The 16,893-nt window shown below is 53.2% G+C and overlaps 9 protein-coding genes across 9 annotated transcripts; 5 read left to right on the forward strand and 4 right to left on the reverse strand.

The window, feature by feature from the left end:
* Positions 1–420: 420 nt before the first annotated feature.
* Positions 421–1,671, forward strand: Z520_09896 (uncharacterized protein; the record flags this gene model as incomplete). The annotated part of the gene is made up of 1 exon (XM_016780390.1): positions 421–1,671. One exon carries the CDS (start codon positions 421–423, stop codon positions 1,669–1,671), a length of 1,251 nt encoding a protein of 416 aa, XP_016628633.1.
* A 237-nt stretch (positions 1,672–1,908) lies between these two features.
* Z520_09897 (uncharacterized protein) lies at positions 1,909–3,039 on the forward strand (the record flags this gene model as incomplete). Its single annotated transcript, XM_016780391.1, has 1 exon — positions 1,909–3,039. The coding sequence occupies one exon, from the start codon at positions 1,909–1,911 to the stop codon at positions 3,037–3,039; it is 1,131 nt and encodes a 376-aa protein (XP_016628634.1).
* Positions 3,040–3,591: 552 nt separating this feature from the next.
* On the reverse strand, positions 3,592–5,236 carry Z520_09898 (uncharacterized protein; the record flags this gene model as incomplete). The annotated part of the gene is made up of 2 exons (XM_016780392.1): positions 3,592–5,111; positions 5,161–5,236. 2 exons carry the CDS (start codon positions 5,234–5,236, stop codon positions 3,592–3,594), a joined length of 1,596 nt encoding a protein of 531 aa, XP_016628635.1.
* Positions 5,237–5,544: 308 nt separating this feature from the next.
* Positions 5,545–7,231, reverse strand: Z520_09899 (uncharacterized protein; the record flags this gene model as incomplete). Its single annotated transcript, XM_016780393.1, has 3 exons — positions 5,545–6,452; positions 6,500–6,976; positions 7,060–7,231. The coding sequence occupies 3 exons, from the start codon at positions 7,229–7,231 to the stop codon at positions 5,545–5,547; spliced, it is 1,557 nt and encodes a 518-aa protein (XP_016628636.1).
* Positions 7,232–7,984: 753 nt separating this feature from the next.
* Positions 7,985–9,595, forward strand: Z520_09900 (uncharacterized protein; the record flags this gene model as incomplete). The annotated part of the gene is made up of 2 exons (XM_016780394.1): positions 7,985–9,433; positions 9,491–9,595. The coding sequence occupies 2 exons, from the start codon at positions 7,985–7,987 to the stop codon at positions 9,593–9,595; spliced, it is 1,554 nt and encodes a 517-aa protein (XP_016628637.1).
* An 820-nt stretch (positions 9,596–10,415) lies between these two features.
* On the forward strand, positions 10,416–10,754 carry Z520_09901 (uncharacterized protein; the record flags this gene model as incomplete). Its single annotated transcript, XM_016780395.1, has 1 exon — positions 10,416–10,754. The coding sequence occupies one exon, from the start codon at positions 10,416–10,418 to the stop codon at positions 10,752–10,754; it is 339 nt and encodes a 112-aa protein (XP_016628638.1).
* A 759-nt stretch (positions 10,755–11,513) lies between these two features.
* Z520_09902 (uncharacterized protein) lies at positions 11,514–12,385 on the forward strand (the record flags this gene model as incomplete). Its single annotated transcript, XM_016780396.1, has 2 exons — positions 11,514–11,760; positions 11,874–12,385. 2 exons carry the CDS (start codon positions 11,514–11,516, stop codon positions 12,383–12,385), a joined length of 759 nt encoding a protein of 252 aa, XP_016628639.1.
* Positions 12,386–12,820: 435 nt separating this feature from the next.
* Z520_09903 (uncharacterized protein) lies at positions 12,821–13,608 on the reverse strand (the record flags this gene model as incomplete). Its single annotated transcript, XM_016780397.1, has 2 exons — positions 12,821–13,504; positions 13,582–13,608. 2 exons carry the CDS (start codon positions 13,606–13,608, stop codon positions 12,821–12,823), a joined length of 711 nt encoding a protein of 236 aa, XP_016628640.1.
* A 609-nt stretch (positions 13,609–14,217) lies between these two features.
* On the reverse strand, positions 14,218–16,887 carry Z520_09904 (uncharacterized protein; the record flags this gene model as incomplete). The annotated part of the gene is made up of 3 exons (XM_016780398.1): positions 14,218–14,657; positions 14,723–14,963; positions 15,013–16,887. 3 exons carry the CDS (start codon positions 16,885–16,887, stop codon positions 14,218–14,220), a joined length of 2,556 nt encoding a protein of 851 aa, XP_016628641.1.
* Between the last annotated feature and the right edge of the window lie 6 nt (positions 16,888–16,893).

A 16,893-nucleotide genomic window follows, 5' to 3' on the forward strand; every position in this document is an offset into this window, starting at 1 on the left:
CTGTTGATCGAGATACCCAAAACACTGGCATGGTTGGCAAAAGGAGGAGTTCGTTGGTCGGAAGTAGGAGGATTTCTTTTTTGGGGTGTTGTTAGGTTGTTGATGCAGCGCAGGCAGGCAATGAAGGGATACTTATTCTCACGACTGGTTTCTTTCACGGCACTATTGCTGAATGTACAATGACATTAGAGGAGGAGTAAATCGCGGCGGCATCAGGGTTGCTCCTTGATATATAAATTGCATGGACTGATTGGTTGCCTCGTAGCGGCTTCACCTCGTGATCGTATTCGTATCCTCGTTTTCGGCTCTCGCAGAGACGTTTCATTACTTTACTTCCTAGACTTCTACCCTTTCCACCACCAGTCATTAGCCTTGCTTGGTTTTCGCTGTTTGACTCGAACTCTGTAATCAAAGGCCTGAATGCCTCCACGACGGTCGCACCAAAAATCACGGCGCGGCTGTCTAGCGTGCAAAGTCGCCCATGTGAAATGCAACGAGGCGGGACCCCCTTGCGGCCGCTGTGAGCTCAGAGCAACGACATGCGAGTACACAAGCCCAGGCCCAGGTCTACAGCAACCCCAGGATCTGTCATCAGGCCATGGCCCCCCAATACAACCAGCTGGGCCCAGTCCCGAGCTGCAGCCGCTGGAGGAGCCTCTGTTCCCAAACGAGGTTCGCGTGCTGGAGCTTCAACTCATGCATCGGTGGTCGACAGTGACCTACAAGAGCTTGTACAGCAAGGTGGCCGGAGATGACTACATCTGGCAGACGGCGGTGCCGCGCTGGTCGCTGCAACACGATTTCCTGTGCGCGGGTCTCTTCGCCCTCTCCGCCTTCGAGGCTGCCAGCTGCTGCTCTTCCTCCTCTGGAACCGGCCGTGCGAAATACCTCAGGGCGGCCGTCGAATATCAGACCGTTGCATTGAACAACTTCCGTCGTCACCTTCAGCACCAAGAGACGAACCCAGAAAGCTATGAGATTGTCCTTTGCTTTTCACTAATGCTAATGGTTCTCGCACTGGCCTCGTCCCAGTTCATGTCAGAGCTGGCGGGTGACGCATCTCAAGGCGATGGCGACAGTATGGTGCTCAACACACTGACTCACTTCGAATTGCTCCGCGGATGCGGCACTGTTCTAGGCGCCAACGCGGAGCAATACTTGGCCCAGAATTCCTACGTCCAGAAACTTACACTGTTCGAAAACTTGCCCCGGTTGCCGTTCGACTCTGAAACAGCTGCGGCCATGTCGAAACTAAATACAGCCAACGAGCGAAGAATCATCTCGACTGTCGGTGAGTCCTACGAGCATCGGGTCCAGCAGGTCGCACACTTCGAAGCGTGCAAGAAGGCGATAAGTCTGCTTGAAGAATGCTTTGCCAAATGCGTCGGCGTCGGCCAGGATGACGACGATTATCAGGGTTACATCCTGGGATGGCTGAATATGGCCGGCGAGGAGTACGTCAATGCCATCAAGGGTAATGATCATGTTGCACTGCTGGTGTTGATGTGCTGGGGCGCGTTGGTTGAGAAACTCGGGCGTCGCGTCTGGTGGGCCAAGGACTTTGGGAGACTTCTGGTCGAGGAGATATCGGAGATGACCCTCAATCAAACGGCCGATGGATTGACGACGGATCTCATCTCTTCGGCACGAAGGTTGATGGATCAACGCTAGCAGACCCGCAACCATCACGATGTGAGTTGCACAAGTCAACGACGGGCCGTACACGAATACGATCACGATCGCGAATACGATGGAGGTGTGGCCCATCAACTGTTACCTTGCAAGAGGGCAGGTCGCTTGGTGTTTCGCAAACCTTCTCTATGGCTGGTCTGTCTTTCATAAATATCCGGACAAGCCTGACTCCAGCGAAGGAGAATATCATGGACTGCCCTGGGAGACCGGAGTGATATGTCGACACAATTCCTCCACAAGCGCTCAATCACACCAAACCTTCAGAGAAAGGATGACTCTAGCAAGAATGCAACAAGCCGACAAAACGCGCAGGAGGTCCAGCTGCCTCCAAGAAAACCCTCCTCAGCCACCGTACAGGATAACTTCCCCCTTCTCGCCAGCCTGCTCCTAACATGCTTACCCACCATCTACCTCTACTCTCTCGAAAGAAGCCGCCATGGCCACCACCAACAGCGAATAGACCTTCGCATCCTCATCTGGACCTACATCCTCACGGGCACCGTGGGCATAACCGTCGCAATGGCTGTGCAATCCGTTCTGGCCTACCTGCTTGCTTTGCTCTGCTTCCACGGCCACACCACCGCGATGTCGTATCTGGCCGAGACCATGAAAACAACCGAAGATGACATCAAGGCCCTCGATGAAGCTCACCGGCGAAGACGGCACGAAATGGCCCGTCGTCGTGGGTATTGGGTTTTCATGCTGCTCTTCTCGTTTCTGGCTGCCGGCCTGGTGGAGGAAGGGATCAAGTACATTGCCATACGCACGGCCATGCTTGCTCTTGCGCAGCAGCAGCGATCTTCACACACTGGAAAAGGAGTTAGTACGGAGCGTGACAATATCACCATTGCTGTCTCAGCAGCGCTGGGTTTCGCCACTGCGGAAAACATCGCCTTCTTATTCGCTGCAGCTCGTGGGCGTAAGGGTAGCGGTGCGAAGGACAGCCGACAAGACACCACATTCGTCCTCCTGACAGCCGTTGAGAGAGTGGTGCTAGGTATTACCGGACACGCCACGACCGCAGCGCTGATTGGAGTCAACATGCTCATACGCGACCACCACCTCAACCACTACCACCACCACCACCACCACCATCACACACTAGGCCGCTCCACGACCTCGATCTCGATGAACCCCACCTTGTGGCTCATCCTGCGCGACCCAGCGCTGTTCCACGGCTTTTTCAACTTTATGCTCTTCGCCGTGAGCGCCCTCGAGGGCCACGTCGGCTGGGTCCATCCGCGCAAGCCGCGTACGGTGTGTTTCGTCCTCGCATTCGCTGTAGGGATGCAAGCTGCGCTGGCGCTGGTGTTGAGGGAAAGGTTGCGTTTGGTCGGGCTGTGGTGATTAGTGCTTTGATCTGGTTGAGCCCTTTTTCTATTTTTAGGAGGTGGTCGTCGGTGCCGGGGAACTTGGACCTTGTTGTAGATTGTAGATTGTAGATGGTTCCTTTTGTATACAAGCGCCTGTTCTTCCTTGCTGTGGCTCATGTACAAACAGTCGATATAAAAAACTTGGCGACTGAGACCCACGAGACACGGATGGATATAGGCATAGAGTAGACAGGTGGGCCGTTGGCCTGAGTCTCATCTCGACGTCCTTGGTGTATTTAATTATATATATCATCCGCTCAAATCCTCTGTCTCTCCAGTCTGCTTGAAATTCGGGCTTGAACGGGGATTTTGTTAGGGGACATCGTACATGATGATACATGAGCGTATATATAGATGGATGCGTAGATATACTCGGGACTCCGTCCGGGGCATGCATGCTCTCAACAAGCAAGCTTCTGGCGGCGACAGGGTCAGATTTATTGCTAGCCCTGCAGGTGGTGACAAGGCCAGGATTCATGTAGGTTCATATATTGGACGGATGACCATCGGCATCGTCAGTTAGGTTTCACAATTGATCCTCGTCGTCAGGGTCGGGCATGCCCTCTTCATACCCCCAGGCGGCACCATGAGCTTGAGGTCCTGCAGTCGAGGTCCCTGACACGGCCGTATGTTTATCATGGCTCGGGACGTCTTCTTCGTCGTGCTGGTTGTCTTCGTCTTCGTCATAATGGTCGTCTTCGTCTTCGTCGCCACGCGCTTCCTCTTCCTCTTCCTCTTCCTCTCCCTCTTCATCTCCATCCTCGTCCTCAGTCACACTCACGTCCTCCGCCTCGCTGCCCAATTCTTCCTTGACCAAGTCCCGGCCCTTCATCTTCTTCCTCTCCCGTTCATACTCGCGATCATACTCGTCTTCGTCCGATTCGCCACCACTGCCTTCACTCTCCCCCTCGCTGCCGGGATCGTAGTCCTCCTCTTCCTCATCCTCCTCGTCGTCCATCTGTTGCTGGGCTTTCTCCAGCTCAGTGCGGGTATCTACTTCATCGCCTTCCGCATTGCCTCCGTCACCATTCTGTACTACTGCACCACCCTTGCCTTGCGCCAGCTTCTTTGCTCGCCTCGACTCCGCAAGACTGGCATCCTGCAAACCATGGCGCTTGACGTAGGTGTCAATACCCGGAAAATCCGCCTGGTCCAACATCGAAAATTCAACCTCCTGTATTGCATCGCCATTGAGTCCATCCGCTGCGCTGGCGGCTCGGTAAACGATATTCAAGTTGAAGGTCCTCTGCAGCACGGACGTGTAGGAGATGCTTTCGACATCTTCAAAAGCAAAGAACGAGAGCGGTTTCTTGAACCCGAAGAAAATGCCATTGCTCAGGAAGAAGAGGTATCCGTCCTTGCTTCCCCGAAAGGCTTTCACGTGGTACGCCTTGTCGCCTTTCCGGTGGGATTCAGGTTTGGCGCTGGAGAACTCCTCGGCGGTCGGCAATGTGAGACCTGTGCCGCCGCTCTTCTGGAGGAGATAGTCAAGCGCGCTTTCGAGGATGTCATCGGGACCCGGAGCGATTTTCGCAAGGTCATGGCTGGGCACGTGGCACGACTTGAGCGGGCCATCATTGACCGCCCAGATGATGGCTTCAGTGTTGTTGCTGCTGGATTCCGATGTCTTCAGGAGCAGGACGAAGTTGTATTGTTTCGCAGCTTTCTCTGGTATGGGCAGTCTCAGGGCGTAGGTGACTTGGTCCAAGGGCACTTCCATGTCGACTTCATTTGTGGCGGGATTCCTGGTATAGATGGCAAATTTTGTCCCGGCATCGTTAATATCCGTGCCATATTGCGCTATCCCCAGGTGCAATTTTTTGCGTTGGGGCAGTGAGAATGAGATATCTCTTGCTTCGAGAATCACCTCGCGCGGTTGACCACCTGCACCTCTCTGCGCTGGAGCGGCGAGTGGGAGAGAGGAGCCGTCGGGGAGTTTGCGTTTCTTGGAGGCCGGTTCGTCGTGGGCAGAGCCGTTTAGACCGTGGGCATTGAGATGATAGGAAGCAATGTCCTCGAAAAGGGGTGCATACTGCGGAGTTGCGTCTGCGGCAGGTCAGTAACACTAGATCAATGGTCTTCATCGTCTGCTTACCTATGGCGTCAAAGATTCTCTTCCGTAATTGGGAGTTGTTGGCAAATGCTTGATCTATAGTATTGCGCCCTGACATTTTGAGCGGAGTTGAGGGGATTCCACGGGAGTAGAGGAGAAAGGAGTATGGAACTGAACTGGTTTCTGGTTGTAGAAGGGCAGGCTTAAGGGCAGGTGGTTTACAGGCAGAGAACAATTAATTCTGCGATGATGCAATTGGCTTGCTCGCGTCCCGTGGCCCCTGAGCGCGTCTGGCTCTGTGTCCAATACTCGGACTCAGGCCAATCAATGCTTCAAACCCGCCTCGCCCGCTTATTGCGCCAATGCATACAGTACCGACCTACCTAGGTAGGCAGTCATCTCCTTGAGTACATAGACATCATGCCATCAGACATATTCATCTTTGTCGAATTTCTCCTTGGGCCAGAATCTCGCCTTGATGGGATTGCCGTTGAAGATTCTTCCCTCCAACGCATTGACAGCCCGCAAGGCGCTCAGCTGGCTCACAAACTGCACAAACACCAATGCTTCGTCCTCTTCACTTTCCGACCGATGAATGTAGACTCTCTCGACACTGCCGTACTTGTCTCCACACTCCTCTCCAATCTCTTGCATCAGCCCACCCTCCCCCTGCGTGAGCTCGTCGTCAAGATCCAGGCCGTTCAACATGCCTTCAAGTCGAATCACCTCAGACATCGCTCCGAACTTGCCCTCTTCTTCCGCTTGGGCGGTCTTGGATTTGTGACCCCCAAGAATCTTACCCGTGCTTGCTGGTGCAACGAAGCCACCGCCTTCTGCATCGGATTTCTTCTTCCGTTTGTCGGCCTTGGCGTATAAGGGATTGATGATTCCAGTGCCATGAACTCCAAGACCTTGACCCTTACTCCAACCATATTTGGCCATTAGCCGTTCGGCAAAGCCTACTTGACCAGGACGTTTCGATCGTGGTTCATCGCCACCGCCATCGCCACCGCCATCGCCATTTTCATTAACACCAGGCTCGGGTTCTGCAAGCCCTTCCAGATTTGGCTCGGATACTGAGACATCTTCTGGTGCAGCATGTAGGTTGTACCGTACAGGTGCCCTGGTGATCTGAGCCGACGGTGGGTTTTCTACTGGGGTTGATGGAACAACCGGCTGATTTTGCTGGCCCTGACTCATGCGCAATCGTCTCAAGTACGCGTCCTCACCGGTTGCATCGTCTGGCATGTCAACAGGTGGCGGCGGTGGAGGAGGGCTTTCGTCGTTGAGGTTCGGTGGAGGGGCAAAAGACATGGAAGGCGGTGCAAATTGTTCTGTCGACATATCAGCAAGTCCCAAACCAATACAGGTCCCTTCTTACTATTCATGGGGCGGCGGTAGTCATCATCTTCAGATTCACTGTAGCTCCTCTGCCTCATGCGGTGTCTGTACAGGAGATCCTTCCACTCCCTGACTTCGCGGATCTTTTCCTCGCTGTGCTTGTATTCTTCATAATTGTTCGGTCTACTCGGGTCGTAGATGTCATCCCAGTTCTGAGTCACTTCTGCCGCTGCCTTGTTCTTTTTGCGTTTCTTCCGGCCTCCGCGTTGGCGCTTCCCCGTGTAGAAATTATTCACATCATCGTCATCTGACGCGGTAGCTGTCCAGTCTGCGAGGGTGGTCTTGGGCGCAGGAGGCTGAGGCACTGAATTTTCGGTGACAGCGGTCGCAGCGCCTTCAGCTGTGGAGGGTGTAGGACTGGCATTTGTTGGGACCGCGAATTTACTGGCGATAGCTTTTGCTTTTGCCTTTTGAGCAGCGATCTGAGGTCTCTTGGTAGGCTGGAATCTCAGGGAGGCTGTAAATCACTCGAGAGCATGGCGCAAAACGTGAGCAGATCCATTCAGCAAACCTTCAGGTCCTTACGACGTAGAAATGTACCAGCGAGTGCTTGCTGTCTCTTGACAGCCTCATCCTGTTCGGGAGAGCTTTCGACCGGCCTGTAGGAGACAGGCGCACTGGAGATGGTGCCAGGACCAGCATTGTTCGGGTCGAGGAGGTTCGCATAGAGCGACAGGCCTCCCCGCGCGGGTGTCGGCGCATTGTTCGACATGTTCTCACATGTGCTTTTGCTGAGACTGGCTGATTTGAGACGAGACGCAGCGCAGTGACTTTGAAAGTGACTAGCGCGGAAACCCTAACATTGCGGTCTCGTGATTGAGACACCGACGGGCAGTTCTCGGGGGAAGGGAAGCGACTTAGCAAGCAACAGGCACCTGGGTGGCACCCACAAGGGCCTCCTCAACCGGTGCCGACGCTTAGGCGCCGCTGGGCCCTATTGGTAGGCCTGGTGCCCCTAGCCTTGAAGCCTGGAAGCCCTGCCTGCATCGGAAGCGGCTTGCCAGGGGGCTCCATCGATTCACCAATCGCTTGACATCGGGCGCATCTACGCGGCGTAGGGATTTTCGTGTCGTGTCCTCCTCGGATGACTTCAATTTCTCCAAGCTGAATTCAAAGCTCCCGCTACCATTTCCATGGCCTTATCCTATCACCCGATATAAAATCGAGGCGTTCTGGCCCACACGTCTTTTCCATCATGTCCGGTGAGAGACTAATATCTAGATGGAGCCCGCGAATTAATGTGTCAGGCTGGTCTTCTTCTTATCTGTGGACGTCGGATCGCATCACGTCATTTTTCCATCTCAGACTTCTTTTTTCTGCTGGCTTTCGTTGACTTTTTGATACGCCCTGAAAAGGAGATTGTACTTTGCTATTGAGATACCCATATTGTTTTTCTAGAATTCATCTCAGTCTTGCCATTGCCTATCCTTTCTCTACCTACGTCTTCGTCGCAGTCCGTCTAGCCATGGTAGCAGCCACCCTTTCCACCTCCTTTCCCCAGACGTCTTCCACCATAGCAGTCATCGTCCCCACGAAACCCAATGCTTTGACTATCTCTTTCAAGCAATTGGCGCAGGATGTCTCAGCCTTTCAGAAGCAACTTGCTGGGCTGGGTATCCGACAAACTGACGCCGTCTCAATAGCCCTACCCAACAGCTACGAGTTCATCGTTTCTTTTCTTGCAACCTCTTTCCAGCGAGCGATTGCCGCCCCTCTGAACCCGACCTACAAGCAAAGCGAGTTCGAGTTCTACATTGAAGATCTGTCTTCAGCCGCGATCATATTGCCTCGTGGAGCATATGCTAAGGACGGGCCTGCGGTCAAGGCTGCCAGGAAATATCATGCTGCTATTGCGGAGTGTTACGTGGATGGAACGAAGCTGATACTGGACGTGAAAGAGCAGGGCAAACTGGCACAGCGACAGTCTCAGCCGGTCGCTCAGGCTCAGCCGGAGGATGTCGCACTGGTCTTGCACACCAGTGGAACCACTGGCCGCCCGAAAGCTGTCCCGTTGACGCATCGCAATCTGACAAGAACTATGCAGAACATTCGAAACACCTATGAACTTACTGCTCAAGATCGGACGATGTTGGTCATGCCTCTTTTCCACGTACATGGTCTTCTCGCTGGTTTTCTAGGTCCTCTGAGTGCTGGTGGATCCGCCATTGTTCCCGACCATTTCTCTGCTCGATCCTTCTGGGTCGACTTCATTCAGCACAAAGCGAACTGGTACACGGCTGTGCCGACGATCCATCAGATTCTGTTAAAGAATCCTCCGCCTAATCCAATGCCGAAGATCAGATTCATCCGCTCATGCTCGTCTGCATTGTCCCCGAAAACTTTCAGTGAGCTTGAACGGACATTTCAAGCGCCAGTACTTGAAGCCTATGCCATGACGGAGGCAGCTCATCAGATGTGCTCCAACCAGCTCCCGCATCGCGGAAAACGAAAGCCCGGCAGTGTGGGAATTGGCCAAGGAGTCGAAGTCAAGATTCTTGACGAGCAAGGCGACGAAGTGCCCCAAGGTCAGGAAGGTGAAATCTGCATACGGGGTGAGAATGTCACAAAAGGCTACATCAACAACGAGAAAGCAACCAAAGAAGCATTCACTAAAGGGGGATTCTTCCGCACTGGCGACCAGGGCAAGAAAGATGAAGATGGCTATGTCTATATCACAGGAAGGATCAAAGAGTTGATCAACAGAGGAGGGGAGAAGATCAGCCCAATCGAACTGGATTTTGTGATTTCTTCCAACCCGGACGTGGCAGAAGGGGTCACTTTCGGTATACCTTCAGAACTATACGGTCAAGAAGTTGGAGTGGCGCTTGTCCCTAAGCCAGGCAAGATGGTTACCGAGAAGGGCATCACGGATTACGTTGCTAGCAAGACAGCCACGTTCAAAAAGCCGAGCAGGGTATGAGTATTCCCATCTGACTGACGCATGTTGGGACCACGCTGACTGAGATACCAGGTCTGGATCTTGAAAGAGATACCCAAGACAGCCACTGGGAAGATACAACGAAGGAAGGTTGCAGCTGCGCTTCTGGCCAAAGATCAACCTAGAGCGATGCTATAGATGGAGTGTCGGGACCAACCGGAGGAGTTAATGCCTGACTGTACAGCAAGATCCATGGATATCCAGCATGGCGTTTTCAAAAAGCGGGGGAAGACGATCATGGACGGCTAGAGTCAACCATGTGGGCGTCGAGGGCGTCGAGGGCGTGTAACATGTCTCCTAAGAATTTTCGTAGGCTGATTCCAAGCTGGGTGAATGTTTTCGCGAATTGTTGGCAAGGAGCTAATCTGACAATTGAGGAGGAACTGGGGAAATGAAGCGAGATGAAGCTGCACTTCGGGGTTGGAGTCCCGGAGAGCTGTGTAGGAGGATGGTGCTGGAAAGGGGCTGTTCCGATGCATGGTGAGTCGAGGCAGAGAAAAGAAGCGCCAGAGGAGTTGTACCAAGATACCTGCTCGCTGGGTAGACAAGAAAGCGAGTGAGAAGGCTGAAGTCTCCTGCTCCCCACAGGATTGACTGGTGACTTGCCTCAGGCCCTGCCTCAGGCCCTGCGGTGTGGAGAAGAGTTCGACCCGACATACTAACCTGCACTCCTGGCGAGCTGGGTAATAATAGCGAAGTTTTCCCGGATTTCCTCGGTATCACACTTGTGGTGCTTGGTTCTATCGACCACTTATTCCGCTGATACCCGTGGCCAGTATCCTGCCTCGCCTGATTTCTCAGCTTCATGTCGACATTGTTTTGTGGTCGTCGTCAGCTGCACTCTCTAAAAAGTGTATATATCACACCTTCCCGGTTCTGTGCACCATCCCCGCAGACAGCTCGAGCTCTACTTCAGAAACCGTTGACTACTCCACGAAACCTCAGATCCGTCCGAAGCATGTCTTCATCAGCGACCCCTACAAATGAATGGCTAGTCATTGTCCCCGACCATGCCAACGCACTTGACAAACGACTAGCAGTCCGGCCCCAGCACCTCAAAGCGCTGGTACCCAAGATCGAGGCCGGCATCGTGGTCTTTGGCGGGGCAACCCTTTCGAAACAGCCCGGCGAGGGAGAGACACCGGATATGACGGGCAGTGCCATGTTAATAAAGGCAAATACCGAGCAAGAGGTCAGGGAGTTTTTGGAGACTGATGCGTACACGAAAGGGGGTGCTTGGGATGTGAGCAAGGCGCAGATCTATCCTTTCAAGTGTGCGGTTCGGACGGCCATGTGAAGATAAAGTCTTCGGGTAGAGGGTCCAGCAAGGGGTTTTCGAGTGAATAGAAGGGAGATCAATACCGAGCCTGCGCAGTCTATGTGGAGGCGGCAGGAACAACAGAGCTGTTCTCTCACTGTACCCACGAACGAACGTCCCTATATCAACGAACACTGTACTGGTCAAACAACCTCAGCATCATGAATGAAAGTCTCAACACTCTGCGTCTCCAAGTCGCAGTTTGAATGATGAGTGAGGTGTACTGGCAACCGGACCGTGTGTGTGACTTCGGAGCGGCGATCTCTCACATACCTGGCGTCAATCTGTCACTTTGCATCTCCCGGGCACGCTGCACATATCCTTCTTCCGCATTGCTCATGGCTCAGTCGTGATGTTCGTCGCGTCAATTCGGAAAGCATGACATGATTGCTACAGTGAATGGTTGCCGGCATTGCTGAGGGGCAAATGGTATTTCAAGTGACATGCCCAAGTTGCCTGCAAACCAGATTCCTGCCGGTTGCTGGGCTCAATTGTCTTTTCACTCACTTCAACTCCGTGCCCCCAACTACTTTGACCAGAGACAAAAAGAAGCCATCCTCCTCTCCTCTCTATTACCATCATCTGTCGATTGCTCTATTCTCCTCGTTCGTACCACGCCCCTCTCCATCAACACTCGAAAGCTTCATTAGTCCTCCTCCTGCTGGCTTACTTCGAAGTCCCCTAGAGTTAGTACAGCCTTTTTTTACCCGCTGATATCTGCTTGTGCCATCCAGCACAATGTATCTCTTCGGCATGCTCTTCTCCATCATCGCCCTCGTTCTCCCCGTCATTGCACAAGAGACAAGCAACAGCACCGACGCCCCGGTGACTCAGAACAACCCTCTCCGCTCCACATTCCAAGCGGTTCTGCAAGCCGATAAACCTGTTCAAGGCCAGATCACGGGGGTGTCCAATGACAATGGCACCGGTGTCAATTTCAACGTCAACTTCTTCAACTTCCCTCTCGTCACGCAAGGCCCTTTCAGTGAGTTCACACAGGCTACAGTGTAGTGGGGGGGCAATCCCACCCTTTTCTCACACTCGCCATGTTCCCCCCGGAGTTTCACTGTAAATCTACGACTAACTCTTCCATGCCAGATTACCATATCCATGAATACCCCGTCCCTGCATCTGGAAACTGCACCGCCACCGGCGGCCACCTCTCACCTTTCGGGCGACAAGAGACCCCCGCCTGCGACGCCACCGCTCCTTGGACCTGCCAACCAGGCGACCTCTCGGGGAAGCACGGCAACATCTCCTCCCAACTTACCTCTTCCGCCTCCCAGGACTCTCAAGCCGTCGGCACCTTTCAGGCCATGTACCTCGACCTGTACCTGAGTACCAATCCAAGCAATGTTGCGTTCTTCGGAAATCGGAGTGTGGTGGTGCACAGTGCGAATGGAACTAGGTTGAATTGCGGCAATTTCACACAGATGAACGCTAGTTCGAGCAGTGGGGGAAACAACGCGAATGGGACAAACACCACTACTACGCCTACGGCTTCAACTACACACAACGTTGCGGCTGCGGCTGGTGTGTTGAAGTGGGAGATTTTGATGGCGATTGCGGCCGGTCTAGGTATTATCCCTTTGGCGGGCGACTTGATTTGAGAGAAAAGGCAGGAGAAACACCAGGAAACGAGACGGCAGACGATAAGCTTCTCCACTTATGCGACATTTTACAATGTTGTTGTTGACGATGAGGATGATCATCATCAGCGGCGGTCAATGGTCATGGAGCTGCAGTTTCCGGTGATGTACGAGTATCAAAGGGAGTGCCTGAGTTCAAACCAGTCCTTTAATGCAAAGGTGATAGCGTTGGCAGATAATTCAGCCAACAGTATGGAATAGCATTGCAGCTCACGTTGCCACGTTTATCAGCTCACAAGCAATCATTTCCCTAGGCCCCCTATAATCATTCCTCGTGTCATGGCTGGGCCTCTTCACACTGTCCCGTTCTATCGATCGTCGGAGTATCTAATCAACATTCTCACTCCCATCTCCTCGTCCCCATCCCTCCCTGCCCATATGATACTCTGTCTCAACTCAACTCAACCTCTTCAAGAACCCCCCCTGAATCAACCTCTCCACATCGCCCTTGCGGACAAAAAACTGGGAGTTCTTGGTCAAATTAATCGCCCCGTACTCCGTCTGGATCTCTCCTGCGTCCTTTAGGACACGGACATCAATGAAAAGGTCGCGGGGCGGGTCCAGCGAAGCCGTCAGGTCAATGTCGGTCCATTGGCCCTTGTATTGGGAGAGGAAGTCCGAATAGGCGTGGAAGTAGGAGGATTCTTCAGGTGAGAGCGCGTTATGGGTAGCTGCTCCCGCGGAGGTGTCCTCGCCGCCGCGGACATTGGTGTTGGTATTGGTGTTTGAGGCACTGCCAGCACCCGCTTCGTGGTCAACTTCCAAATCCTGGCCCTCCCAGACCATCCCCTCCAACTTCTCCGCCCTCACGCGGTGGTACGCCAGCAGACACCTCTTATCCCTCCTCATGCTCAGGTGGTCGACGAGCAGCGCGCACGCCGTCTCGGGATGTTCCGTCGGGTTGAACGTGTTTTGTGACGACGCGTTGCCCTCGTCATCGTAGGTCGTGGTGGTGAATGGCTCTAATATGCGAGAGACGTCGCGGTCCAGGTCGCGCACTTCGCGCACCACGCTGCGCACGAGCTCGGTTTGGTAGGGAGGTAGGGCGGGGAGGGTGAGGGTGCGTTTTGCGTGTTGGACCTAAGGTGAGAAGAGCGTGGTCAGGACTGATTCCTCACAGGGCCAGGTTTCAAAGGGAGCGGGTATGAAACACTTACGAGCTTGTTCCCAAGCTCTCCATGCATTTGGAATCACATAGAGTGTATCTCTGATCTTTCCTCTGGTGATCCGGGACCGAAGCACTTCCAGGCGCACGAGTCCTTAAGCGAGCCAGCTGTAGGCAACTTTTCATCCAAGAGGTGAGGATGATGGAAGGAGATATATAGACTACACCGTACTCCTTACTCCGTACCGAGTATGAGGTGGCGCTGTCAATGTAGAATTCGACGCGGGGGAGATGGCCTCCCGCGAAAACGCGTCGAAAGCGGAAGGGAGGGGTTTCCGCCAATCAGGACAATAGGAGCTTTCGGAGTGGGATTTTTGTGCACGACCAGCAGGCAGACTCAACGCCCCTTTTTGGTCCAGCCTTGTCCCCCTGTGCCACCACCACCATCACTTAGCTTACGAAGGTCGTAATTGTCTACGTGTGCCACAAACAAATATACCAGGAGTTGAAAATGAGTACTTCGTTGTAGGCGACCTCGACGGATAAGAAACCTTCAGCATGGTTATTGTACAGTCCACCACGGCAATTCAGAGTCCAAAATTCAAAGAAAACAGCCCACGCCTGATTTCACCAAGCCATTCTCTGTAGAGACCGTAGAGAATCATTTGTGTAGCCCCCAGCCCTATCATCATGAGAGAGATCGGATGCTTACACGTCTTGCCTGACCGTTACTGCCGCTACCATGGTCAGGGCTGCCACTTCCTGCATTGTTGGTGTCATCTCCCAATAAGGTTGCCGGATACGTTTGCTCTGCCATTGGCGACTTGTTTCCTGCTGTGTGAGGGTCTGCTGGTATAGAAGGCCCCGGATGGAGCAGAGACCTCCCCGCTGTCGCCAGGCTCCTCCGTGGAGACGTATGTGGTCGGTGGAAACCCTTTCTAGGCTTGGTAACGTCTTCCTCATCGTCCTCGTCATTCATTCCGATAGCAGAGTCCGGAGAAGTCAGGGCCTGGCTGGCTGGTCTAACCCTTTCCCTGGGAGTTCCAGGGTCAACGGCGAGGGTGCCGCCGAAATTGTCGCTCGCGTCAAGAGCTGAAGGGTCGGTGTATTTCTGCTCCAAAATGGGTTCTATCGAATCGCCATGAGTACAGATGAAGAATACGGCGTAAGAGAAAGGGTGGATGTCCACGTACCAGAAATCTTTGCGATTTTCAATCTCTGCAGCGTCTTCAATGACCGTTGAAAAATCGAAAGTTTCCGTTCGAGGTCGGCTCGCTCGGCAACAGATTCAGCAGACTCTGCCGCTACTGCCCATACGGCCTCGTCATCTAGTTTGTCTACCACTTCGGAGGCCAGGATTTCTGGCAGCTCCTTCAATAGGACGCCCTCGACAGCATACATGTTAAATGCATCGATGACAGTTTTCAGTGCAACCTAAAATATCTGGTCAGCTCCGAGCTAGCACACGGGGATTTCCACGAACCTTGTAGTATGCCTCCATCGCGTTTGTGGCCTCGCGGCACGCGAACCGCTCAAAGTCGACTTCTGTCTGCATCACAAGGGCGTCGAGGAGGGCTCGCATGTTAAATTGTCCGTCGTAAAATTGGTCAGAGCCTCCTTCCCCTTCAGGGCGCTTACCAAAGAAGTTGGCAAGCTTCTCGGTCATCAACCTGCGCGACTCCTGTCGTCGTTTCTTCTGTAGGTTTTCAATGAAGTAATGGTTGAGTGTCGTGGGATGGCCTTTTTTATGCGGCCTGAGCACTTCGTCCGTTTTCTCGTGGAACGCTTTGCCGATAACTCCCAGTCTTGACTTGATGAGATGTACCCAGATTGCATCTGCTGTTCTCGGATCCGTGACTTGCTTAAGTGCAAGAGTGATAGTATCCTCCGTGGCACGCATCAACCTCTCTCGGACACGGTGGATAATTGCTTCCCAGCCTTTGGATTGATCGCGGAAGAGCTCGCCGATGATGCCTGGGTTGAAGATCCCTGGCAATTCCGTTCCGCGGTTGATCCTCATTCGAATTTTGACATACTCGAGAAATTCGTCCCGCGGTTTGACATAGACATAGCTCTGTTCATTTGGGCCATGGTGATCTGATCTGCTATCCACGAGGCGGACAGAATGGCCCCTTAGACGCATTTCTTCGGCAAATTCGCCCATGATATTCTGGATGACTGCTCGAAGTCGTCTCTTGTAGCCTGCCTCATCGCGGGAATCGTGAAAGAAAGGCTCCGAATAGTCGCCGTCGACCGAGTCTTTCATCAGCTCGCTGAACCTTTTACTGGCATCACGCAGGTATTTCCGCTGCAGCGCGACTGTATGCCTGGATGAGCCAAATTTTTGAAGTCGACTCTCACACTCCGAGATCCCACTCTGGACATCGGTCAACAGTTGAGGAAGCTCCTTGGATATGTGTGAGAGCAGAATTCTGCTTAGTCGCGTTCTGAGGCTCTTGACGCCAACCCTCCCTTTCGGCAGTGCGTTCCAACCTTCTTGTTGGAAAAAGGCTTCCTCTGCATAGTCTCTTTCTGCGGCCGAACAGTGCCTGCTGCTGTAATCCCGGTTTCTCAGCATATGCCAACCGAGTTTGAGCTCGCCATCATCTGTCAACACGCGTTCTTGATACTCCTTTTGATTGGTGGAGCCAGGATCGAGTGTATCTGGCTTCGTAATGATACCTAGTGTACGATGGCCAAAAGGATCCATCTTTTTCGCATACTTCGTCACGACCTGGTTGCTATAGTTATTTTGGGCCGAGACCACAGCGAGAATAATTCCCCTGTCCTTTGCCATGTAGTGCCTCACGAGGTTCTTGATGAGCGGCGCGTCATCACTAGACTGATGCTTGTCGCCGGCATGGTAAAGTCCGGGCAGATCAACGAGGGTCAGATGGGGTTGAGTAGGTCCAGAGAGCTCTATCCTTAGAGTATCTCTGCTGAAAGCTTTCCTGGAGCCATCAATTCCCATTGCTGTGGCTGCAGCGTCAATAATTGCTGGAAAATCGTCGAGTGATGTTGTCGGCGGAGCGAATTTTGCAAGAGCTTCTTCTTCTGCTTGGGTGCGCCCTGAGTCTGGGTCTGGGATGATCGCAATCTTGACTTGTGAACTTGCATCCCTTCTTAGTATGAGCTCGGTGGCAAATCGAGTGCACAAGGTGTCTTTGGTGGGAAAGCGCAGACCTCCCGAAATGGCCTCTAAGACACTTGATTTTCCAGCGCTCTGGTCACCGCAGACAATCAACTCAGGGAGGTTGATGTAGCGGTCGATGCCTTGGGACCGCAAGCTATCAATGACATCGAGGAGCTCGTCATGTTCACGAATCTGCAAGTGGACCTCAGGCTGTGTTGGTTCCATGATTGC

Source organism: Fonsecaea multimorphosa (genome assembly GCF_000836435.1).
Source record: "Fonsecaea multimorphosa CBS 102226 unplaced genomic scaffold supercont1.26, whole genome shotgun sequence".
Classification (NCBI taxonomy): domain Eukaryota; kingdom Fungi; phylum Ascomycota; class Eurotiomycetes; order Chaetothyriales; family Herpotrichiellaceae; genus Fonsecaea; species Fonsecaea multimorphosa.